General features: G+C 42.6%; 2 protein-coding genes across 2 annotated transcripts in view; one reads left to right on the top strand and one right to left on the bottom strand.

Annotated features, from left to right (window-relative positions):
* ME1 (malic enzyme 1) overlaps window positions 1-8,544 on the top strand; it is a 239,696-nt gene extending 231,152 nt beyond the window's left edge. The window contains exons 13-14 of the mRNA XM_062186425.1: window positions 2,736-2,834; window positions 6,936-8,544. Coding sequence (XP_062042409.1) covers window positions 2,736-2,834; window positions 6,936-7,106 — 270 coding nt within the window. The 3' untranslated portion in view covers window positions 7,107-8,544. The remainder of the gene's footprint in view (window positions 1-2,735; window positions 2,835-6,935) is intronic.
* Window positions 8,545-17,875: 9,331 nt separating this feature from the next.
* On the bottom strand, window positions 17,876-21,412 carry RWDD2A (RWD domain containing 2A). Its single transcript, XM_062187590.1, has 3 exons — window positions 21,323-21,412; window positions 20,123-20,352; window positions 17,876-19,131 (listed from the first exon to the last, which is right to left on the bottom strand). Exons 2-3 carry the CDS (start codon window positions 20,321-20,323, stop codon window positions 18,454-18,456), a joined length of 879 nt encoding a protein of 292 aa, XP_062043574.1. The 5' UTR covers window positions 20,324-20,352; window positions 21,323-21,412; the 3' UTR covers window positions 17,876-18,453.
* Between the last annotated feature and the right edge of the window lie 5 nt (window positions 21,413-21,417).

Genomic DNA, 21,417 nt, shown 5'->3' with positions numbered 1-21,417 from the left:
TGGGACACATGTGTTCAGAGGACCCTAACTTAGGCATCTGTCTCCAGCCCTGGCACTTTACCCTTCTCCAAGTCTCCCAGGATATAGTGGCTTCTTTTTCAGTGGCCACTTGACCTTGGGAAGCGTTCCACACCAGATCTACTGATGGAAATGCAGACTCTCTGCAGCTACTCCCATGTATTTACTCTCCCTTCCTTTCACTTCTCTAACTACTGAGAGTGAGGGGTGAAAAAAATGCAACATCTCCATGAGGACTCCTCAAGCCTTCAATGAGAGGTGGCATGCAGCAAGAAGAGGGGAAAAAAAAGCCACTAAGCCATGTTGCACTGTCATCAGCAGTCCTTGACTCTCCTCATCTCAGCCTTATGAGATGGGGTGGCTATGGTTGTATGGGTGGCAGGGCTGATTCTGTCACCACTTAGGGTCTGAGGGAGATGGAGGCCACACTTATTTAGGGACATCCTTATATATTAGAATACTTACTGTGTCTTTGTCCTAATGTTTGGGGCCATAAGCACCCATTCTTGGGCAAAGGAAAAATGTTATTCAACATCCTGTTACAAAGGCAAGAAACTAATAGGCAAATAATACATTTTATACAATTATGATCAATAATTCATAATTATAACTATATATTATATTTTATGTAAATATGTAAGCTACTATCAATTAAATAAGAGTTATTCTAGTAACTTTAACTCCCTCTTCCTCCCACTATGCCATTTCTTCCTAAGTGTCCCATATCACAAGTCCTCAGGCACCCACAAGATTTAACCCAGACTCCTTGTTTGGCATCGACAGTGCCCCAACCCTTGCTTTTCTACACAGATCCTCTGCTCCCCCACATTAAGAAACATCCACTGAGTGCTGCTCCACTGCTCTTGGTCTGACTCTGGTCTTCTTACTGGAATTCCCACCCTTTTCCTGTTTGCCTAACCTCCTCTTTCCTTTTGATTCTAGACTCAAGCCCCTCTGTGCTTTGAAGCCTCTGTAACCAGTCTTCCTCTAGATTTCTTTTTCTTTCTTTCTTTTCTTTTCTTTTTTTTTTTTTTTTTTTGACAGGCAGAGTGGACAGTGAGAGAGAGAGACAGAGAGAAAGGTGTTCCTTCCGTTGGTTCATCCCTCAATGGCTGCTGCGGCTGGCGCGCTGCGGCCAGCGCACCACACTGATCCGAAGCCAGGAGCTAGGTGCTTCTCCTGGTCTCCCACTCGGGTGCAGGGCCCAAACACCTGGGCCATCCTCCACTGCACTCCCGGGCCACAGCAGAGAGCTGGCCTGGAAGAGGAGCAACAGGGACAGAATCCGGTGCTCCGACCAGGACTAGAACCTGATGTGCCAGTGCCGCAGGCGGAGGATTAGCCTATTGAGCCACGGCACCGGCTCCTCTAGATTTCTTAACACTCATATTTTACCGTTAACCTAGTCTGTCTTCTCTTTCACAATTCTCATTTTATTCCTATACCCTATTACCTCATGAAATTATAAATCTCTCAAGAACAGGAAGTGCTTTTTGAACTTTCCTGTAGCGTTATATGTTCAGAGTCTTATATTTTTGGTGGTGGGCAACAAAACAACATTTTGAAAATAATTTCATGATTTAAAAAATGTAAAATATATTAAGGGATACTAACAAATTTTTTTAAAAAAAGATTTATTTACTTCCTGAGAGGCAGAGTTACAGACATAGGGAGAGACAGAGAGAGAGGTCTTCCATCCACTTGTTCACTCCACAAATGGCCACAATGGCCAGAGCTGAGCCAATCCAAAGCCAGGAGCCAGGAGCTTCTTCCAGGTTTCCCACATGGGTTCAGGGACCCAAGCACTTAGGCCATCTTCTACTGCTTTCTCAGGCCATCAGCAGAGGGCTGGTTAGGAAGTGGAGCAGCCAGGACTCGAACTGGTGCCCATATGGGATGCTGGCACTGCAGACGGATGCTTAACCTACTATGCCACAGCGCCAGCCCCAACAAACAAGTTTTACTGTTCAAACTGTTGCAAATGAGGAAGGCTTCTTTCTTCCTCTCCACATCCAATTTATTTCTATTAAACAAAGCCCCAGCTTTGAGCTAATTTAGATCCAGCCCCCTAGAGACTTAATCAGAGTCTTGGAGCTGGGGGGTGGGGGTGCCGGGGAGACTTCAAGTTGCTGCCACATCTGTGTCTTTGCTTAGGAGAGTTCAATAAATAACACTGACTTAGAACGGGGTAATGGGTTGGGGACAACAAAACTGAGGCCAGTCTCTGTAAGATTGATATCCTACTTGTGATACGGCTTTGAAGTAGTTTTCTCAGCCTCCAGCTCTACCTCCTATAACTGCCCTCCTGTGCTTTCCCCATTGCTTCTATCATCTATCTTCCTTCCTTCCTTCCTTCTTCCCTTCCTCCCCACCTCTTCCCTCCTCCCTCGCTTCCTTCCTTCCTTCCTCTTCTCCCTGCCTCCCTAGTGCATCAGTTGGAAAGTATCCAGTATCTTGTGATACAGTAGAAAAGTGACTTGACTGAGATGAAACGTGGATTCTGTTCCCATCTTTTTCACTAACTGTGTGATCCCAACAATCACCAGCCTCTCTCAGTTTTTCCATTGATAGAGGGGAGGTGAAGTTATGGGATCATACTAATGTGATTGGTTTCCGTGCATGGCCTTTATATGAGACCATTCGTTTAATATCCACATAACTACTACATGGTGTACAGTGAAGTGTAAACTTCTTTTTTCTTTTCTATTATTTTTAAGGTAATATCTCAGCAAGTATCAGATAAACACTTGGAAGAGGGCCGGCTTTATCCCCCTTTGAATACCATTAGAGATGTTTCTCTGAAAATTGCAGAAAAGGTAAAACCACTCTTGATTATTTTTCCTTCCATCTGTTGGTAAATATGCATGTTTAAATATTAAAAATCTGTTTCTTTGAAATGTGTATCTGTATCAGGTGATTACGTCAGAAGTCAGGGAAAGGAGGTCCATTGGCTCAGTAGAGCTTATAAACTATGTTTGATCCTTACAAAGGAGTTGAAGAGTTGGCGTTTATGTCCCCATTGTTCTTTTTCTTCTATACTTTAAATAATTCAATAGGGTTTCTTTTCAGCCAGGCTCCTCTCACTGCACCTCTTTGTTGTTTTTTCTTTTCCCTATCACCCTTGTGATAACTGCCAAAATATTGCAGAAATGGTAGGGCGACATTCAGGATCATGTCATGTGCCATCTCCATGTTTCTGTGATGTGGCATAGTAAAAGACTAAGATCACAACAGGTAACACTGGGCAGAGGGCAAAACAATGAGGCCAAAGAGCTTGAAAGCTGTTGAGGTGGCCAGTGAGCTGTTGCAGGTGTTAGCCAAGAAGAACCTAAAGGCAGGGACATTTTCTATAACTAAACTGAGAGCGAAATGGATTTTTTTTTGTAATTCAGTTGTATTTTCTAAGAATTTCAAAACCAAATACCACTGCTTAAACAATAGAAATTTATTTTCTCACAGCTAAAAGTGCAAGATCAAGGTTTCAGCAGTTCTGGTTTCTTCGGAGCCCTCTTTCTGGCAGGCAGATGGCCATCTCTGTGCTTCGTCCTCTCGTGGTCTTCTCTGTGTTTCTTTGTCTCTGGTGTCCATTTTCCCCTTCTTATAAGGATAAAGTCAAATTGGATTAGGGCCTACCCCAATAGCCCAATTTTAATTACCTCCTCAAGGGCCCTAGCTCTAAACACAGTCATCTTCTTAGTACTAGTGGTTAGGGCTTCAACACATGAATTTGGAGAAGGGGCACATTCAGTCCATAACAGAAGTTGTGTGTTTTAAGCTGGGGATTTTCAACCTCATCACTCTGGGTATTTGGGCTTGATGACTCTTATGAATGCTGTGCTGAGTATTTCAGAAGTCTAACAGCATTGCTGACCTCTGTCCACTAGATGTCAGCAGAATCCGCACATTTTTAACAAGAAGAAATGTTTCCAGATAATTGTCAAGTGTTCCATTGTAGGCCAGATTGCTCATGGTTGAAAATCACTAGTTTAAGCTATTACAAACTTAACAACACCATTTAAGATTCACATATAATCATCTTGTTGGCTGAAGGCATTTTAGGCATTTAGGTAATAATCTGCTTAGTTATTTATGCGAGAGTATGCTCACATTTTCTACTAATACATATCTACTAGTTTTTAACTAGTTCTAACTATTAATATACTGAATCCACATTATAATTTTAAGCTCATTTTGATGACTTGAATGAAGAGGAGTTAGTATATGATTAGAGGAAAAACTAAGAAAATCGGGACAGCAGTGAAATACAAAAAGATTCATATAATAAACCTAGAGTAATAGAAGAATATTGAGTGCAAAGACAGAAATCAGGACGTCATAACCATGAACCAGCTTGAGAGAGGAAGCCACTATGAGGGGTCTACAAGTTTGAGGTACCAATGGCACATTCAGATGTATGATTCTAACAAATACTTAGAGACAGCTGAAGCTTAAAGAAAAGCTGGAGCAAAGATTTGGGAGTCATCTCCATGTAGTAACACATGAAGGTCTAGAAATGGTTGGGGTTGCCCTGAGAGCAAGTATAGGAGGGAAAGAAAAGCAAGGCTAGGCTGTAGTTAATTCTATCTAGAAGACAGAGGAAAGAAACCAGACAAGAAAAGAAGTGGTCAGGATTTCAAAAGGAGACTCAACACTGAGCGTCATGTGAGAAATGACAGAAGAGATGATTTCAGGATGCAAGTAGAAACAGAACCAAATCCTGAAAAGAAAAATGGATGAAGACTTTTCTTGGGTACGTAGGAAGTTATCAGAAACTTTTCTAATAGCAATTTCAGTAGTATAAGAGGTGCTCATGGTGCTTAGGAAAGCAAAACAACAGCATCAGCAAAATGTAAGCCACTCTTCCAGAAAGTTTGCACTGCCGAGAAGGAGAGTGGAGGCTTCACTGGGAGAGGGGATCTCACTGCAGTGCCTGGGAGCGTACTAGATGTGGTCATGGTGACACAAATCTGCCAAGTCACAAAAATAATTTGTCCATTGAAACGCTTGAATTTTGGGGCTGGTGCTGTGGGATAGTGGGTTAAGCCTCTGCCTGCAATGCCAGCATCCCACTGTTTTGAGTTCCAGCTGCTCCATTTCTGATCCAGCTTCCTACTAATATGCCTGGGAAAGCAGTGGAACATGGCCCAAGTACTTGGGCCTCTATACCCCATGTGGGAGACCCAGAAAAAATTCTTGGATCCTGGCTTCAGCCTGGCCCAGCCCCAGCCATGAGGCCATATTGGGAGTGAACCAGCAGATGGAAGAGCTCTCTGTCTGTCTGTCTCTCTCTCTCTCTCTCACCTTTCAAATAAACAAATTGTTTAAAAATGCTTGAATTTTCTGACAAATTATACCTCAGAAAAGCTGTTTTAAAAGTAATAACACCAGTGCCGGCGCCGTGGCTCACTAAGCTAATCCTCCGCCTAGCGGCGCCGGCACGCCGGGTTCTAGTCCCGGTCGGGGCACCGGATTCTGTCCCGGTTGCCCCTCTTCCAGGCCAGCTCTCTGCTGTGGCCAGGGAGGGCAGTGGAGGATGGCCCAAGTGCTTGGGCCCTGCACCTGCATGGGAAACCAGGAGGAAGCACCTGGCTCCTGCCATCGGATCAGCGCGATGGGCTGGCTGCAGCGCGCCGGCCGCGGCAGCCATTGGAGGGTGAACCAACGGCAAAGGAAGACCTTTCTCTCTGTCTCTCACTATCCACTCTGCCTGTCAAAAAAACAAAAAACAAAACAAAAAAAAAGTAATAATACCAAAGTATTGGCACTTTGAAAAATACAGAAAAGGAAAATAACCACTATTCTGCAATAAGTATTACTATTATTTTTGTGTGTTTGTTTCTTGTCTTTTAAAAAATGATTGCTTTCTTTTCTAACATCGTTATAATAATGGTGTATATACATTCTGTTTCCTGCTCTTCATTGCACAGTACAGTCTTTAGTTTTCCATAGCGTATAATTTCACAATGAGAAGAAGCACTTAATAATTCTAATACTCTTCAGATAAGACTTATCCAAACAAGTTTTCATACAGTTAGCTCCTTAGTGATAATTTTTTTAGAACTGACGTATGTGAATTAAATAACACATATGAAGTGATTAATTTTGAAGAAAAGGGAAATCCACTTTTCTCTAAAACAGAAAAGTAGAGAAAGGGAGCATGTATGAAGATAGAGAAGAGATAGCAATTGAGATCATTTTCTCTGAGTAGTTGGAATTCTCTCGATAGAATAAGGAGAGTCAAATGGAAATTTGAAGATGGGGAAAAGTTTGGAATTATCTTTGGAGAACTACGAGAGGAAGATTTTAAGACAAGTATAAGCATACTATGTGTAGTCACATGGGCCTAAGTATGGGAAAGTATGTCATGACAGAAAACTCATGCACGGTTCTATGAAAGACAGCCATGCAAGGAGAAAGCCAGCAGCGGGGAGTCAGAGTGGAACAGAATGGTATGAGTAACACGATTCTGTGACTCTAGCAAGGAGCACTGACCATGGCTGTGATTAGGTGAGTAGGACCAAGGACCGTGCAGAAACAAAGAGATTTTTATCTACGGTCAGAACAGAAATTCTTGATAATTCAAGGTATCAGAGTTCAAGCTTAACAGGACTATTCAAGTATGTAATTCAAGTTAATTACCAGTCATGCCACGTCAAGACTTCTACCGGCTTCTCTGAGAAATCTCTACTAGTGAGACTTTCCTTAGTTACTAGCATTCCCTCGCCCCACAATGGGAGATTCGTAATAGATTTTTCATTTTATATATTCTTTAAGTGTGCTTTTATGATAATATACTGTATGTTGGTAGAAATATATAAGATATAAATTAATTTTTTTGAAACAGAAAAAAGCTTCAGATATGTGCTCACCATTACCTCTGTTCGTTAAAGTAATTAATATTCTTTTCTCATTGCTAGATTGTGAAAGATGCATACCAGGAAAAGACAGCCACAGTTTATCCTGAACCGCAAAACAAAGAAGCATTTGTCCGCTCCCAGATGTATAGCACGGATTATGACCAGATTCTACCTGATTGTTATTCTTGGCCTGAACAGGCCCAGAAAATACAGACCAAAGTTGAACAATAGCATAATAGCTGACGTTTCTAACTCCATTAATGAGATCTTGAAGTCTTTCATAGTTTTTAAAGGTTTGAATCTTTTCTGATTATTCATATGTTTAGAGCAAAATAATTTTACCTTAACAGTCTCAAAACTTATGGAGGGATATTAACATAAATTAGAATAAATGTTATAGAGGCAATTTTGCTTCATTTACCTTCCAGTTACTTATGGTTTCTATTTTAATTATTCTGGCCAAATTCTGTTTAATAGTTATTGTACCTACTACTGAGAAACTCATCATTTTTATATAGGGAATTAATGGGAAGACCAAAATTAGTAATATACTGATATGATCAACATTAAAACTCATAATACTTTTGTTGAGCATTTTGTTAAATTTTGTTTTTTTAACGAAGACAGACATGAACTTAGGCATAGATGAACTTTTGCTAAACAGAAACAACACTACTTTGCTACCTAGAGAAAGATAACTTCTCAGGTATTTTTATTTCAGTCCCAGGTTATATTTGTTCTTTTTGTGCAAGTGAATTCTAATATTTCTAAGAGAGATCACTGCTGTTTACAATGCCCTGTGCAGTCTTAGTTTTGAATTTCCTTTTGTCATTGAACATCTCTTAGAGTAAAGCTCTGATCACCTTCACTGTGGGTCAGAAATCCCTCTAACAGCACCTTTGCTTCCTGCCGACCAAATGCCATATCCTGCAGCTACCACACTGCTGCTGCAGGGCCTTTGTGTGCTGTGGGCCTTGTCTGGAAGTCAGTACCTTCAGTTCAGCACAGTCTGAGCTATGAGGACTGAAAGGAGAGTAGTTAAGATCTTTGAGGAAGGGCTGCCTGCGGAGCTGACCTGCAAAGGCAAGGATCTCAGGAGTCAGGAGCAAGACCATGACTCCCAGACAGACTGGATCCCTCATGTCTCCTGGATTAGCTCAGTTAGCAGAGTTTGCTATGTTATAGTAACCTCACTTTCCCATAAGTTTGGAGAAAGTTTTGTAACTACATCCCTAGTATCAGAAATTATCATTCTATCAGATATTATAATATTTTAGTTACCGAGACTATTTACTTAGAACATGATTGATATAATGGAAAGAATTTTAAATGCTGAAGCTCAGGTGCAATAACATTGGCTATTTATTTGTAGAATTTTCTGTTTTTGAAGTAATGCTGTAGAAAATATAAGAAGTTCAATATAAACTAAACTATAATTTTACTGAGAGTTGAATGTCACACAAACTGTTTTAGGTGTGAGTAGAAGTGGTTTGGGTATTTTTAAAAGTAACATTTAGCTAAGGGTTTCTTCAAGATAGTTATTTGGAAAAGACTCTGAATGCTTACCTGTTTCTTTTTTGTTTCCATGTCGTCTTAAAGCTCTAACTACGTGTATTCTCCTATGCAAAAGATTTATTAAAGCATAGAGAAATTGAATAAGTAAAATTATAAAATAATTGTCATTTTTTCTTAAAACCTTGTTACATTTTTAAAATAAAAATTTTGCTTCATAATGGGGGTCATATGACAAGGTATTATGAATTCTTAAAATATTCTGATAACTGCTAATTTCAGTATGAACTCCATTTAATATATATGTAATCATAAAAACTAGGTTCTATTAGGAGTGAGCTACTTCATTGCCCTCAGGGAAAGACAATGGAACAAACACTAGATAGTTATTAGATGTCAAGCACTCTACACACATTGCCTTATTTAATGTAATCTCAATTTTTAAAAATTTTCTTTTAGCATCATAAAATAAACAGGTGGTAATGATGTTAATAATATTTTTTAAAATAATATATCCAAATATTATCCTTTCAGTGTATAATCAGTATAAACATTATTGAGATATTTTACAGTATGGGTTCATTCTGAGACTTCCAAATCTAGTAAATATTTTATTCTGAAATTTTAATTCAGGGGCTGTCGTGGCATAGTGGGTAAAGCCACAGCCTGCAGTGGCAGCATCCCGTATAGGTGTTGTTCAAAAGCTAGCTGCTTTACTTCTAATCCAGGTCCCTGATAATGTGCCTGGGAAAGCAGAAAAAGATGGCCCAAGTGCTTGGGCCCCTGCACCCACGTGAGACCTGGAAGAAGCTCGTGGTTCTTGGCTTTGGCTTTGTCTGAGCCCTAGCTGTTGAAGCCATTTGGGAAGGGAACATCGGATAAAGGATCAATATCTCTCTCTCTCACTCTCTCTCCCCTTCTCTCTCTCTCTCTCTCTCTCTCTCTCTCTCTCTCTCTGCCTCTGTATGACTCTGCCTTTCAAATAAATAAATAAATCTTAAAAAAATGTTAATTCAGTTCAGACTAGCCATGAGGGCTCACTAGCTGGCTAATGACTGCCATATTGTGCTGATCTAGAAGAGACAGTTACATGCAAGAGCCGAATATAGCATTTCCATAAGAGAAGTGAAACTTACTTAAGTCTATGGGAAATGTTTTCTCAAAATTATTTTGGTAAACAATGCCTCAACAAAGCAGATAAAAACAGATTTGTCCCAGGCTTGTGCGCTTGCTCTCTCACTCTCTGTTTTATTAAGATGTATTTACTTATTTGAAAGGCAGAGCAACAGAGAAAGGAGAGACAAAGAGATCTTTTATTTTCTGGTTTACTCTCCAAATTGCTGCAACAGCCAGATCTGGGCCAGGCAGAAGCTGGGAGCCTAGAACTCCATTTTGGTCTCTCACATGGGTGGCAGAGACTCAAGTACTTGAGCCATCTTCCACCACCTCCCAGGTGCATAACGAGGTGACCAGGACTCAGGCTGGCACTCAGATATGGAATTCTAGTGTTTCAAGCAGCGACTTAACCCACTATGCCACAAGGTTGCCCCTCCTGCAGGCTCTCTTCAGTCAGCTATGCAAATTAGGAAGGGGAATATTGACTAAGAAAATTAATGCATTTAACAATTTTTTATATGTTGCTATTAGCAGAGGAAATGTAAAAATCTGTTGGAGCACATGAATACATGATTTAGACAGAAGGGGAGGGGTCAGGAAAGGGAAGCATTAACCAGAAAGATAAAGAATAAGTAGGAGCTAGCCAAATGGTGCCTGAGTGCATGCGTGTGTGTGTGTGTGTGTGTGTTGGGAGAGTCAAGTGTTCTCACTTCTCAGCCTTTTGGCTAAGATCAAGTGTTTTAGGTAGAGAATAAAAATGTATTCAGGTATCCCAGGCAGGAAAGAACATTACATATGGAGAACTGAAAGCAAGAAAATGTTAAACCTGTTTCATTTAATAAGCATACATGCAAAAATATTAAATAAACAAATCCAATGATGTATTAAAAACACAATGTTGATTACTGTCTACAATAACAGGAAATCAGATAAAACTATGATAAAGAAAATAGTGTATTAGTAAGGAAGAGATAATACTATAATTTTTTCAGATAATATCTGCATACACATCCAGTAATAGTAAAACTATTAAAGAGAGTCCAGGTTTTCCATATGCAAAGCCATCTTTAAAAAGCAGTAGAATTTTGGGGCCAGCGCCCTGGCTCACTTGGTTAATCCTCCACCTACGGCGCAAGCATCCCATATGGGCGCCGGGTTCTGGTTCCGGTTGCTCCTCTTCCAGTCCAGCTCTCTGGGAAGGCAGTGGAGGATGGCCCAAGTGCTTGGGCCCTGCACCTGCATGGGAGACCAGGAGGAAGCACCTGGCTCCTGGCTTCAGATTGGTGCAGCGCGCTGGCCGTTGCGGCCATTTGGGGGGTGAACCAATGGAAGGAAGACCTTTCTCTTTGTCTCTCTCTCTCTGTCTAAATCTGCCTGTCAAAAAAATAAAAAAATAAAGCAGTAGAATTTTTCTATCTGTAGATATCAACTAGATGTTAAAGGCAAAAAAGAGTTATAATTTACAACAAGAATAAATGAAGAAAAAATTTGAATTCCACTAAAAAAATATAAAAGATGTGAAAAGGGGTTAGCATCGTGGAGCAGTGAATTACACCACCACTTGCAATGTGGGCATCCTATATTGAAATGCTGATTCAAATTCTGGCTGCTCCACTTCTGATCCAGCTCCTTGCTAATGCACTTGGGAAAGCAGAGGAAAATGGTCCCTGCCACCCACATGGGAGACCTGGATGGAGTTGCAGACTCCTGACTTCAGCCTGGCTCCTCTCTCTGTGTCACTCTGCCTTTCAAATAAATAAATCTTTAAGAAAGATATGGATACATGGAGAGCCTATGCTCTTGATTGGAATGTATTAATATAAAGTTGGTATTTCTCTCTCCACATAATCTATAAACTCAATGCAGTTCTGTCCAGGTCAGGGTAGGCTAACTGCTGCTAAACCCCAAAATGTCAGACTCACCCCATAAAAGCACAATGCTTGCATTGTTGCCTACTACAGTCACCTGGGAGAGAAGGCCCTTCCATTTTATAATACCTCCCTCTGTATCGTGTGGCCTCGAGTCACCAAAAGGACAAGCAAGCGTGGGAGATTATTCAGAAGGCTTTTTGGGCCATTTTTACCCACTGTCTCCTGCCTAAGACTCATCACGTAGCCCCAGTGGTATAACTTGAGAAACAGAGATAGTGTCTTTCTGTGGCCTCAGGACTACAACATGAAACACACTTGATGAGCATAGCATTTTCTCTACCACAAGTCCAAGTTTTGGTTGAAATTTACAAGGAAATGAATAAACTTACTCTAATATATTTGTGGAAGAATCGAGGTCTATTCCTGTAATACACACCAGATAGGACTTGCTCTTGTAAGTAAACGAACTAACTAAAGTGCAGTCTGGCCCAGATCCAGCTTAGCTCCTGATTCAAGTTCTCAACCTCTCACCCCAGTGCACTCTCAGAAAAAATATACCCACTGAGTCACTAGAGGTCTTTTAAATACAATATTCAGTCTGCAGGCAAAACAGAAAAAGCTAGAAGCAGAAAGCTGTCACCCTAATCAGGAGGAAAAAATAATCGATAGAAGCAAATTGACAAATCATCCAGATGCATTCACACAAGGATTTCAAACTGTTACAGTAACGCTTATGGGATTAGAGGGGAAAAACAAAATGGCAGGAAAGATAGGTTTTAATAGAAAATGAAATACCTAGAGAATTAAATGTACATTTTAGATCTGAATAACAAAATATGTGAAATTAAGAAATCAGTGGATAGGCTTAGCAGCAGCCTGAAAAAAGAATTGATGCCCTTAAGGGTAGCTCATTAAAAATTACTCAGATTTTGAAGCACGCAGAAAAAAAATGAGCAAGAAATAAAAGCTGCCTGCTATGACATGGCTTAACATTTGTGCCAGTGGAGCGCTGGAAGGGGAGAAGAGAGTAGTGGAGTGCAATCACTATGTGAAGAGAAAATAACCAAGAGTTTTCTGAAATTACTAAAAAATGATCAGTTTATAAACAGAACTGGCAATCCCCAACTGAGATCAATACTTGTACAAATAAAACCACATCTAAGAATGTCTTAAAATTCTGAAAACCAAAAATAAGCAGAAAATCATAAAAGCAGTAAAAAAAAAAAAATACCTTCCGAGGTATAACAATAAGACTGACAACAAACTTAGCAGAAAAAATAAGAGATAATGGAAAGATACTCTTAAGGTGCTGAAAGAATAAAACTGATAACTAAGAATTCTATATATCAAGAAAGTACCCTTTGAAAATGAAGGCGAAATAAGGTGTTTCAGACAAACCAAAGCTGAGATCATTTATTGCCTCTAGACCTAACATTGCTAGAGACATAAAGGAAATTCTTCAAACTGAGGGAGCATGATCCCAGAGGGAAGTACGGATCTGTAGGAAGAAATAAAAAGAGCTAAAAATGGTTAATGTATGGCAAATATTGAATACTATTATGCAGTATATGTGTTGGTATTAATGATAAGTTACAGGAGTTGTTTCATATTGACCTTTTGATGTAAATAATAATGTCGGTAAGGTTTATCAAGTATGTAGAAGTAAAAGTAGGAGTAGGACAAAGAGTAAAATGAATGATTCAGTTGAAGCAGTATATAGTTAAGTCAGGGAATATTAAAACAGGCAATGTACCACTTTCATGCACAGTCTTCGTTAGCAATTACTGTAGGCCTACAGTATCCCTCAAGAAATATCCTAATCGGGGGCCAGCGCTGTGGCATAGAGGGCTAAGCCTCCGCCTCTGGCCAGCATCTGATGTGGGCGCCGGTTCTATTCCCAGCTGCTCCTCTTCTGATCTAGCTCCCTGCTTATGGCCTGGGAAAGCAGTAGAATATGGCCTAGGTGCCTGGGCCACTGCACCCATGTGGGGGACCTGGAACAGGCTGGCTTTGGATTGGCCCAGTTGTAGTCATTTGCAGAGTGAACTAATGAATGGAAAAACCTTTCTCATTGTCTCTCCCTCTCACTGTCTGTAACTCTACCTCTCAAATAAATAACATCTTTAAAAAATTGCAATAAGTTAACTAAGTGTATTATAACCTATAGAATAGCCACTGAGAAGAGGTTATAAAATGGAATAAAAAGCTGAAAAATGTTAAAAAGCTGAGAAAGAAAATAAAATTGACTGATTTTCACTTGATTAATGCAAAATAGCAAAATACCCAACTTTACTGGTAATTTTTTTTTTTTTAACAGGCAGAGTGGATAGTGAGAGAGAGAGACAGAGAGGAAGGTCTTCCTTTTTGCCGTTGGTTCACCCTCCAATGGCCGCTGCGGCCGGCGCATCGCGCTGATCCGAAGGCAGGAGCCAGGTGCTTCTCCTGGTCTCCCATGCGGGTGCAGGGCCCAAGCACTTGGGCCATCCTCCACTGCCTTCCCGGGCCATAGCAGAGAGCTGGCCTGGAAGAGGGGCAACCGGGATAGAATCCGGCACCCCAGCCGGGACTAGAACCCGGTGTGCCGGCGCTGCAAGGCAGAGGATTAGCCTGTTAAGCCACGGCACCGGCCACTGGTAATTTTATATATATATATATATATATATATATATATATATATATAATTTTTAAAGCAAATAGATTGTTTAAAGCACAATGGTTTTTATTTTTTAAGATTTTATTTATTTATTTGAAAGTCAGAGTTACACAGAGAGAGAAGGAGAGGCACAGAGTGAGAGAGAGGTCTTCCATCCGATGGTTCACTCCCCAACTGGCCGCAACGGCTGGAGCTGCGCGATCCAAAGCCAAGAGCCAGGAGCTTCTTCCAGTTCTCCTACGTGGGTGCAAGGGCCCAAGGAGTTGGGCCATCTTCTACTGCTTTCCCAGGCCACAGCAAAGAGCTGGATCAGAAGTGGAGCAGTTGGGACTCGAATCGGTGCCCATATGGGATGCCGGCACTGCAGGTGGTGGCTTTACCTGCTATACCACAGCACTGACCCCACTGGTAATTATATTAAATGTGAACTAAACACTCCAATTTAAAGGCAAAGTTTATCAGATTAAATTTTTTTAAAAAAATCAACTATATGCTATTTTAAAGAGGTAGGAACTTTAAATAGAAGGAAACAAAAAGGATAAAAGTAAAACGATAGAAAAAAATCCCATACAAACAGTAAGCCTACAAAAGCTGGTTGTGGTTTTATTAGTAGACAAAAAGAGTTCAAAGCAAGGATCTGAACCCTGGTTACTGCAGTGTGGGACATGGGCATCTTAACTGCTAAGTATCTGCTTCTAGAACATCCTTCTTGCTACCAGCCTTGGCCATCTTACCATTGTCTAGGGCATCATGCTGGTCCAACATATTGATGATGATATACCGAGAGGACTTGGAGCACAAGTAGATCCCCAGATGCCTGGGATGTCAGAGGGTGAAAGGGAACTCCCATGAAAGCACAAGAACTTGTCACCTCAGCCAAGTTTTGTGGAGGACCAGTGTGTGTTCTGTGTTAGGTGCCCCTCATTGTGAAGCACAGACTTGCTACTTTGTTCCTTAAAATGACTAAGGAAGACCCCCGCTGTTTGGTGGACTTCTTTAAATTCTGTATGTGCTGCTCAGACCCACGTAACGGGTTGATTCAAACACTTCTGCCTTTCACTGGACTGAGAAAAAGAGATGTCCCCCGCTGGTGTAGGCTGTGGTGAAATTAGTTCTACCCTGAAGACATTATGGGAGACCCATTAGGCTCAGGGTTCCTGTTGAAAATCAGGACTCTGTATAAAAGAAGACATTTTTAAATGTGTTACATTTTTAACTTTTTTAGCAAACCATGCCTTCTTCAGCAAAAAATCATTCTTTTGACATACTCCTGGGCCTTTGAGATAAAAGCAAATCAAAAGCTGCCCCATTTAAAAGTGTTCCACTGAGACCTCCAACAGTACCCTGAAAGCCCTTTGAAGTTCAGATCGGGGTTGGATGGTTTGTAAACAGCCACATATGAAAACCCAAGTTCATAGGCAGGATATTTTCAATTAACACAGGAATGTTTTAGGGGTCCCTGTGTCGTGTGGCCCACTCCTCACTTCACTACCCAACTGCCTCCAGCTCTTAGCTGTAACACATAAAAAATAGGGAGTGACATGCAAAGAACATTCTCAAAGAATGCTGGTTGGAGTCCTGGCTGCTGCACTTCTGATCCAGCTCCCTGCCAATGCACTTGGGAAAGAAGTGCTACGATGGCCCAGTGCTTGGGCCCCTTCCATCCATGTGGGGGATGTGGAAGGGGTTCAGGGCTCCAGGCTTTGGCCTGGCGCAGCCCTGGCCATTTTGGCCAGTTTAGGAGTGAACCAGCAGATGAAAGATCCCTCTGTCTCTCCTCTCTCCAACTCTTCTTTCAAATAAAATTTAAAAATATTTAAAATGTTTTAAGTTACTGAGTCTTGATTCTTAACAGATGCTGATTCTGACTTCCAAGAAAAAAAGGGGACAATGTTGTATAGTGTTCCAAGGAGGTGCTGTGCTACTGTGCATTCAGTAGGCCAGAAATGTGGAGCCATTAGGCACGTCAACAGCAAGAGTACACAGCCATCTCTCCAGAAGCTGCCTGAGGGCAACTTGGTTTCATTTGCCTTGTCCCAAACCATAGAGGGAAGGGGCAGTTCCCCAAAGTGGGGTGTGTGTGTGTGTGTGTGTGTGTGTGAGACAGAGAGAGATACTGATGTGAATGTTCCTATCAGGCTGGACAAACACACCCTGAAGACCAGCAGTCTAGTATACATACAAAGTTTTGAATTATTAGAGTATATTTCTTCAATAAAACTTATGCTTCTCCCATAATGTCTATTGTGAGAGCTTCTAATAGAAGTTACCATTGAGTGCTCATACGGGGCATGTAAAAGTACATTCTGACAAATTATTATCACAAACAGTTCCAGAAACAGTAAAGAATTCAAAAACTAGAATTTGTTCGCTTTGATTAGTGAGCTATATAAAGAATCAAATTGTTCCATATTTTAGCTCTTTAAGCTTGTTTATGTATCCTTCTGTAGCAACTTTTGCTAGTTAATTATTAGAAAGAACTTTCCGTGAGGTAGGTACTTACTCATTTCAACGGAAAAAAGGTTGTATCTGTTTGAGGCCCGCACCTTGTGAATGCTAATTATCCTATTCAGAGCAGGGGGAGGCGGTGTGGAGGGGTGACTCCCACACTCAGCCCTGGTAAGCACTGAGACAGGAGTCCTTGGCAAGGTGAGTCGTCCTTTCTCCCTCCGTATGTAAGTGAAGTGTGACTTCCAGTCACAGCCAAGGCAGGGGTTAAAACACGAATGGGCAGGTGGTCTGGCAGGAAAGGCCCACACAACAAACTTGAAGGTCCAAGTAATGCCCTCAGAGGAAAGCCATTTTGAGCTAAGAAAGCGGGCAGAGGGGCTGGCGTTGTATAGCAGGTAAAACTGCTGCCTGCAATGCCTGCATTCCATATTGGTGCTGGTTCGGATCCTGGTTGCTCCACTTCTGATCCAGCTCCCTGCTACTGGCCTGGGAAAAGCAGTGGAAGATGGCCCAAGTGCCTGGACCCCTGTACCCACGTGGGAGACCCGGATGAAGGTCCTGGTTCCTGGATCCTGGCTTCTGCTTGCCTCAGCCCTGGCCATTGCAGCCATCTGGGAACTAAACCAGCGGATTTGAAGATCTCTGCCTCCCTCTCTCTGCAACTGTAAAATAAATAAATCTTAAAAAAAAAAAAAATGAACCCAGTTCCAGGGCTTTCACAGGCACAAGAGTCTGCTTAGTTCCAAATCCTTGCTCTGTTATATCTTCTAACAGAAGGACAACGGTCTGCATCCTAGACAGACAGAAAAGGCGGGGCGGGGGGGCTGTTTGTTAGAAGTTCTGCACACTCCTCAGCACACACAACATGCCATCTAACAGAATGTGTCCAGAAATGGGGACCAAAACTCTCCCCTTCATGTTACTAAATCCTGTCACCCAATTCTGGCATTCTGAGGGGTCCAGGACACAAGTGAGTTGCCTGGCGCCCAGCAGGAGAGTGGAATGTTCCCCGGGAGGGGGTGGCAGTTACTGAGGAGGGACCATGGCAACAGGGAAGGCTGTGGAGGCATCTGAGACACCCGGAAATTCTTGGGGAGGGCTCTGGGGACCTGGCAGTGCGGAAGACTTCACAAGAGCTACTTAATGAGTTATCATTAAACTCCCATTTTGAAAACAGCTAGCAGAGAACCGAATTTTCAGAATAGATAGCACTGACTTAACACCAAAATGTAGACTTTTTTTGTTCCCCCACAAATAAGGTGACAGTGCAGTCATCCACACTGGTCCCCTCTCAACACTCTGTAGACAAGAAGCTATGGATTTTGTGGATAATAACTGGGCGAAGAATATTGCTAGTATCATTAATCAACTGATAGAAACAGCCAGAAAAAGAACACGTAGCATTGCGCATCATCTTCATTCCTCTTGCAGCTTCATTCCTATGATTCCTCTGCCATTGCTGTCAGGATCTAGTGTAACTCAAAGAAAACACGCAAATCAGAGGTTTAACGTAAAGAAATGTGGTAAACATGTGCTCTCCCTTTGCTCTCATTTTATCCTTGATTTAGAACTCACCTAAAATAACGAAAAACAAGTTGGCATGTCACCCGTGTACTGGCATCATGAAAAGGAGGAATGTTATTAATATTTATGAATATACAACTGCAGTCTGCTATTTGATGTTAACTGGGTTTTGGACTCATCTTAAATCAACTCTACTGGTTAAATGTTTTATTAACTTACAATGAAATTGTTTCAAGTGACTTAATACAAGAACCTAGAGATAACATCACAACTTTACAGTTATAAAGTTAAAAGGCCCTTTCATTTCATGACCAGTTGAAATTCATTACCAGGTAAAAATCCTGGAGCTAGGTCTTCCACCAAGGATGCTACACAGCCTTGGCCTTTGCACTTTGGTCTTGTTAACATAAATACTGAGTGAACTTACAAATACAGGCCTCTTAATGACTTCCTAGGACTCTGAGCTTTTGCTCTCGATGCCAAATAGTATCTGAAAAACATGCTCACTTTTGTGTTTCTTGAGAAATTCTAAGAACTGGCCCAGATTCATGTGATAGTCATTCCTTAATCCGTAGTCACCATGGGCCTCAAGGAGTAATTCTTCAAAAGAATGGAAAAGACGCAGGTCCTCGCCATCTCCTTCGGTCTCAGTGCTTTCTGCATGCTTACAGGAAATGTGCTTCCAGTTGGGGTACCTAATTGTGTGCCAGAACTCCTCACAGTGCTCTTTGAGACCCTCCACACAGATTATACCGGGCTTTCCTGTCATGCAAAATCCCGTCACATCCAACCTTTTCCCCACTTCCAAAATCTTTTTCCTTAGGTCCTGCTGGTATATATGGTGGCTGTAGATCCACATGCGGATGAACGTGTTCTTGATGGGCTTTGCCTGGGTAGATGGTTCATACACGAGCTTTCTGCTCAGGAAATAGGACGCACTGTTGTCCTGTAGCCACTGGATTGCTGCGCATACACAGAGCTCACCTGGATCAAAAGTCCCGATGTAGGAAGTGAGACCTTTGTTGAGAAGTAGCTGCTGTTGTCTGTCAAGCTCAGATGACCGTCCAAACAGCTGCAGTGCTACGTAGGGGTAGCTGTGAGGCATGGTTACTTGCAAATCAATTTTCACCTTAAAATGAAAATCAGATAAAGAGTGTAAAATCACACAAGCTAGTTTATCAATGGTGGCTGCATGATTTTAATAAATGAAAAAGTTACTGTGATTGTTGTGCCAATTATGTACCAAGTACTGTACATATATCATTCCTTCCATTGATGCATTTTGTCAAGTATTTATTGAACAACTAACTACCTGTGCTGGGTGCCCTGTACTGGGCTTAAAAAATGAAGATGCCAGACACTATTTGTGTCCCTCACCAAATCCAGAGACTAGTGAAGAAGACACACATTGAACAAGTAACTACACACAGCATATTTAAGTTCAGTTGTGAGAAGCATTACTATGGAAAACTTCAGGGGTTCATCGCCGTGTGTAACCAGCAGGACAGAATACAGCCTGGGGAAGCAGGAATTCTCTGAGGGAATGGCAACTGGGGACTGAGGAGGAGAGCTAAAACTGTGTTCTCAAATGCCAAAGCCACGTGTTACCTAGGCCATGCTAATGTTGCAGCTGAAAGGAGGGGAAGCAGGTAAATTAATTTATAACATTTAGATTCTGTATCTGTTTTCTGTGTACGGTGCCATCAAAAACAAAAACAAAAAATTCATTCACTCCTTAAATGCCAGCTTTCCTACAGCTAGTGTTTAGATTTGTGAAAATCACGATACATGTAAAAGGTACTCCATAACGTGAGGTAGACTGGTAAGCAACTGTGAGTGAACAGAATAATAATGATCGTTTAAGACTGCAAGCCATTTTCTATAAAAATGCGAGGCATATTTGTGCAAAAGGTGTGTTTGTTTATATAAAACCCAGGACATCTGCAGAAGGCAGTTGAAGAAGCCTTTCATATTGTATACATTTTGCTTTCAGTCAAGAAAAGGGAATAAGCATCTGGAATGTTCCGTCTTTACTTGCTGGACAGGAAGCTCATGTTCCAGGTGTTCCGGTTAAAAAACTGGGCACCCACCAACCCCGAAACACAAAGGAGGGCACCCACCTTGGGCTCCTCAATCTGGAGCGTAATCACAAATTCAATTTTTGGTGGTAGCGCTTCCCTGGTGCCTTCCAAATATCTCTTTATATTCGTCAAGGCATTTACATCTTCAAGCTTTACTTCTCCTTGGTTAGGAAACATGGAAAACAGCATTTCCATTTCCAGTAGCTGAAGCTGAAGGCTTTCTTTCACCGAAGCCGACATGTTGTCTCAAAATCCACCTGCCCGGAAGCCTGGAAAGGCAGAGACACTGCGTTTGTCAATGTCAGCTGCTGTCCAGCACAATTTCCCGCAGGTCCCTTTATGGACAAGCAGTTCCGCAGGAGCGGTTCGCTCTGCCAGCTGGGGGCCCCAACCGGGACATTTGCACCCCTCTGCTTTATCGCCTGTTCCCACATCTAGTACGCACCACATTCCCTAAAAGGCTCCAATACAACCCAGGTTTCCAGTCCCGTTTCCCTCCGCCCACCTCCCGATCTAGAGCTGGGAATCTGAGCTTGCAACAGGTGTTCGAATAGTCGCGCTGGCTGCAGGTGGTTGGAGAACCACACCTGTGGACGGACGCCCCGCAGCCTGAATTCCGGGCCGGGCAGGGGCCCAGCTTTGGAAGCGGGTCTCAGGCTTGGGCGGAGCAGCTGGGTGCGAGTAGGGCCTCAGCGCGCGGGGAGGGGCTCTGGGCCTCACAGAGCCAGAGTCGCGAGGGTACCGCCTCCCCCAACGCCTTTTAGGGAGGTCCTTTCTTCCTCTCCCTTGAGCCACATTAGCCTGGGACAGCATCCTGGGAATTCCGGACGAGTGGGCTTCACCCCGCCTATGCACCCGGGGGCCCGGGCAAGGGCGGGGGGCTTAGGAGTAAATAAATGAATGACATTTAGAGCGAGCTCGCTGGAAAGGGAGCACAAGCAGAGACAGTAATGGCCCGAGGAGGCTCCCCGAATTCAACGGTCTGGGAGATGACATCACCGATCGAGAAAGGGATGGCGCCCACTGTACTGTGGTGGAGGCCACCTTGTCAGACCTCCCAGATCGAGGCCGGGTCCCCCCCACCCCCGACCCCATCCAGGACCACCGGGTACCCCGGCTTCCCGACACCAAAGGATCTGCCTCTCCCCGCGCCCCGACTTGGAGATGGGAGGCTGCCTATCCGCGGCCGCCTGGCTCTGGACCCTCGGCCCCAACCCCCGGGCCACCGCGGGGCCTCACCCTTCCTGGTCACTCAATGGAAACAGCCCCAGAGCCCGCTCAGAACCGCAACCGCAGTTCTGCAGGCGCGAGCTGCGCGTGACCGCCGAGGAGGC

The sequence above is a fragment of the Lepus europaeus genome, chromosome 3, assembly GCF_033115175.1.
Source record: "Lepus europaeus isolate LE1 chromosome 3, mLepTim1.pri, whole genome shotgun sequence".
In the NCBI taxonomy this organism is placed as follows: Eukaryota; Metazoa; Chordata; class Mammalia; order Lagomorpha; family Leporidae; genus Lepus; species Lepus europaeus.
This window is presented reverse-complemented; position numbering and strand designations above follow the sequence as displayed.

Coding starts and splice junctions, on each gene's coding strand:
- RWDD2A (XM_062187590.1), bottom strand. CDS start 20,323: ATGTCGGCTTCGGTGAAAGAAAGCCTTCAGCTTCAGCTACTGGAAATG. Junction 19,132..20,122: donor TCCAGATTGAGGAGCCCAAG/GTGGGTGCCCTC, acceptor TTTCATTTTAAG/GTGAAAATTGATTTGCAAGT.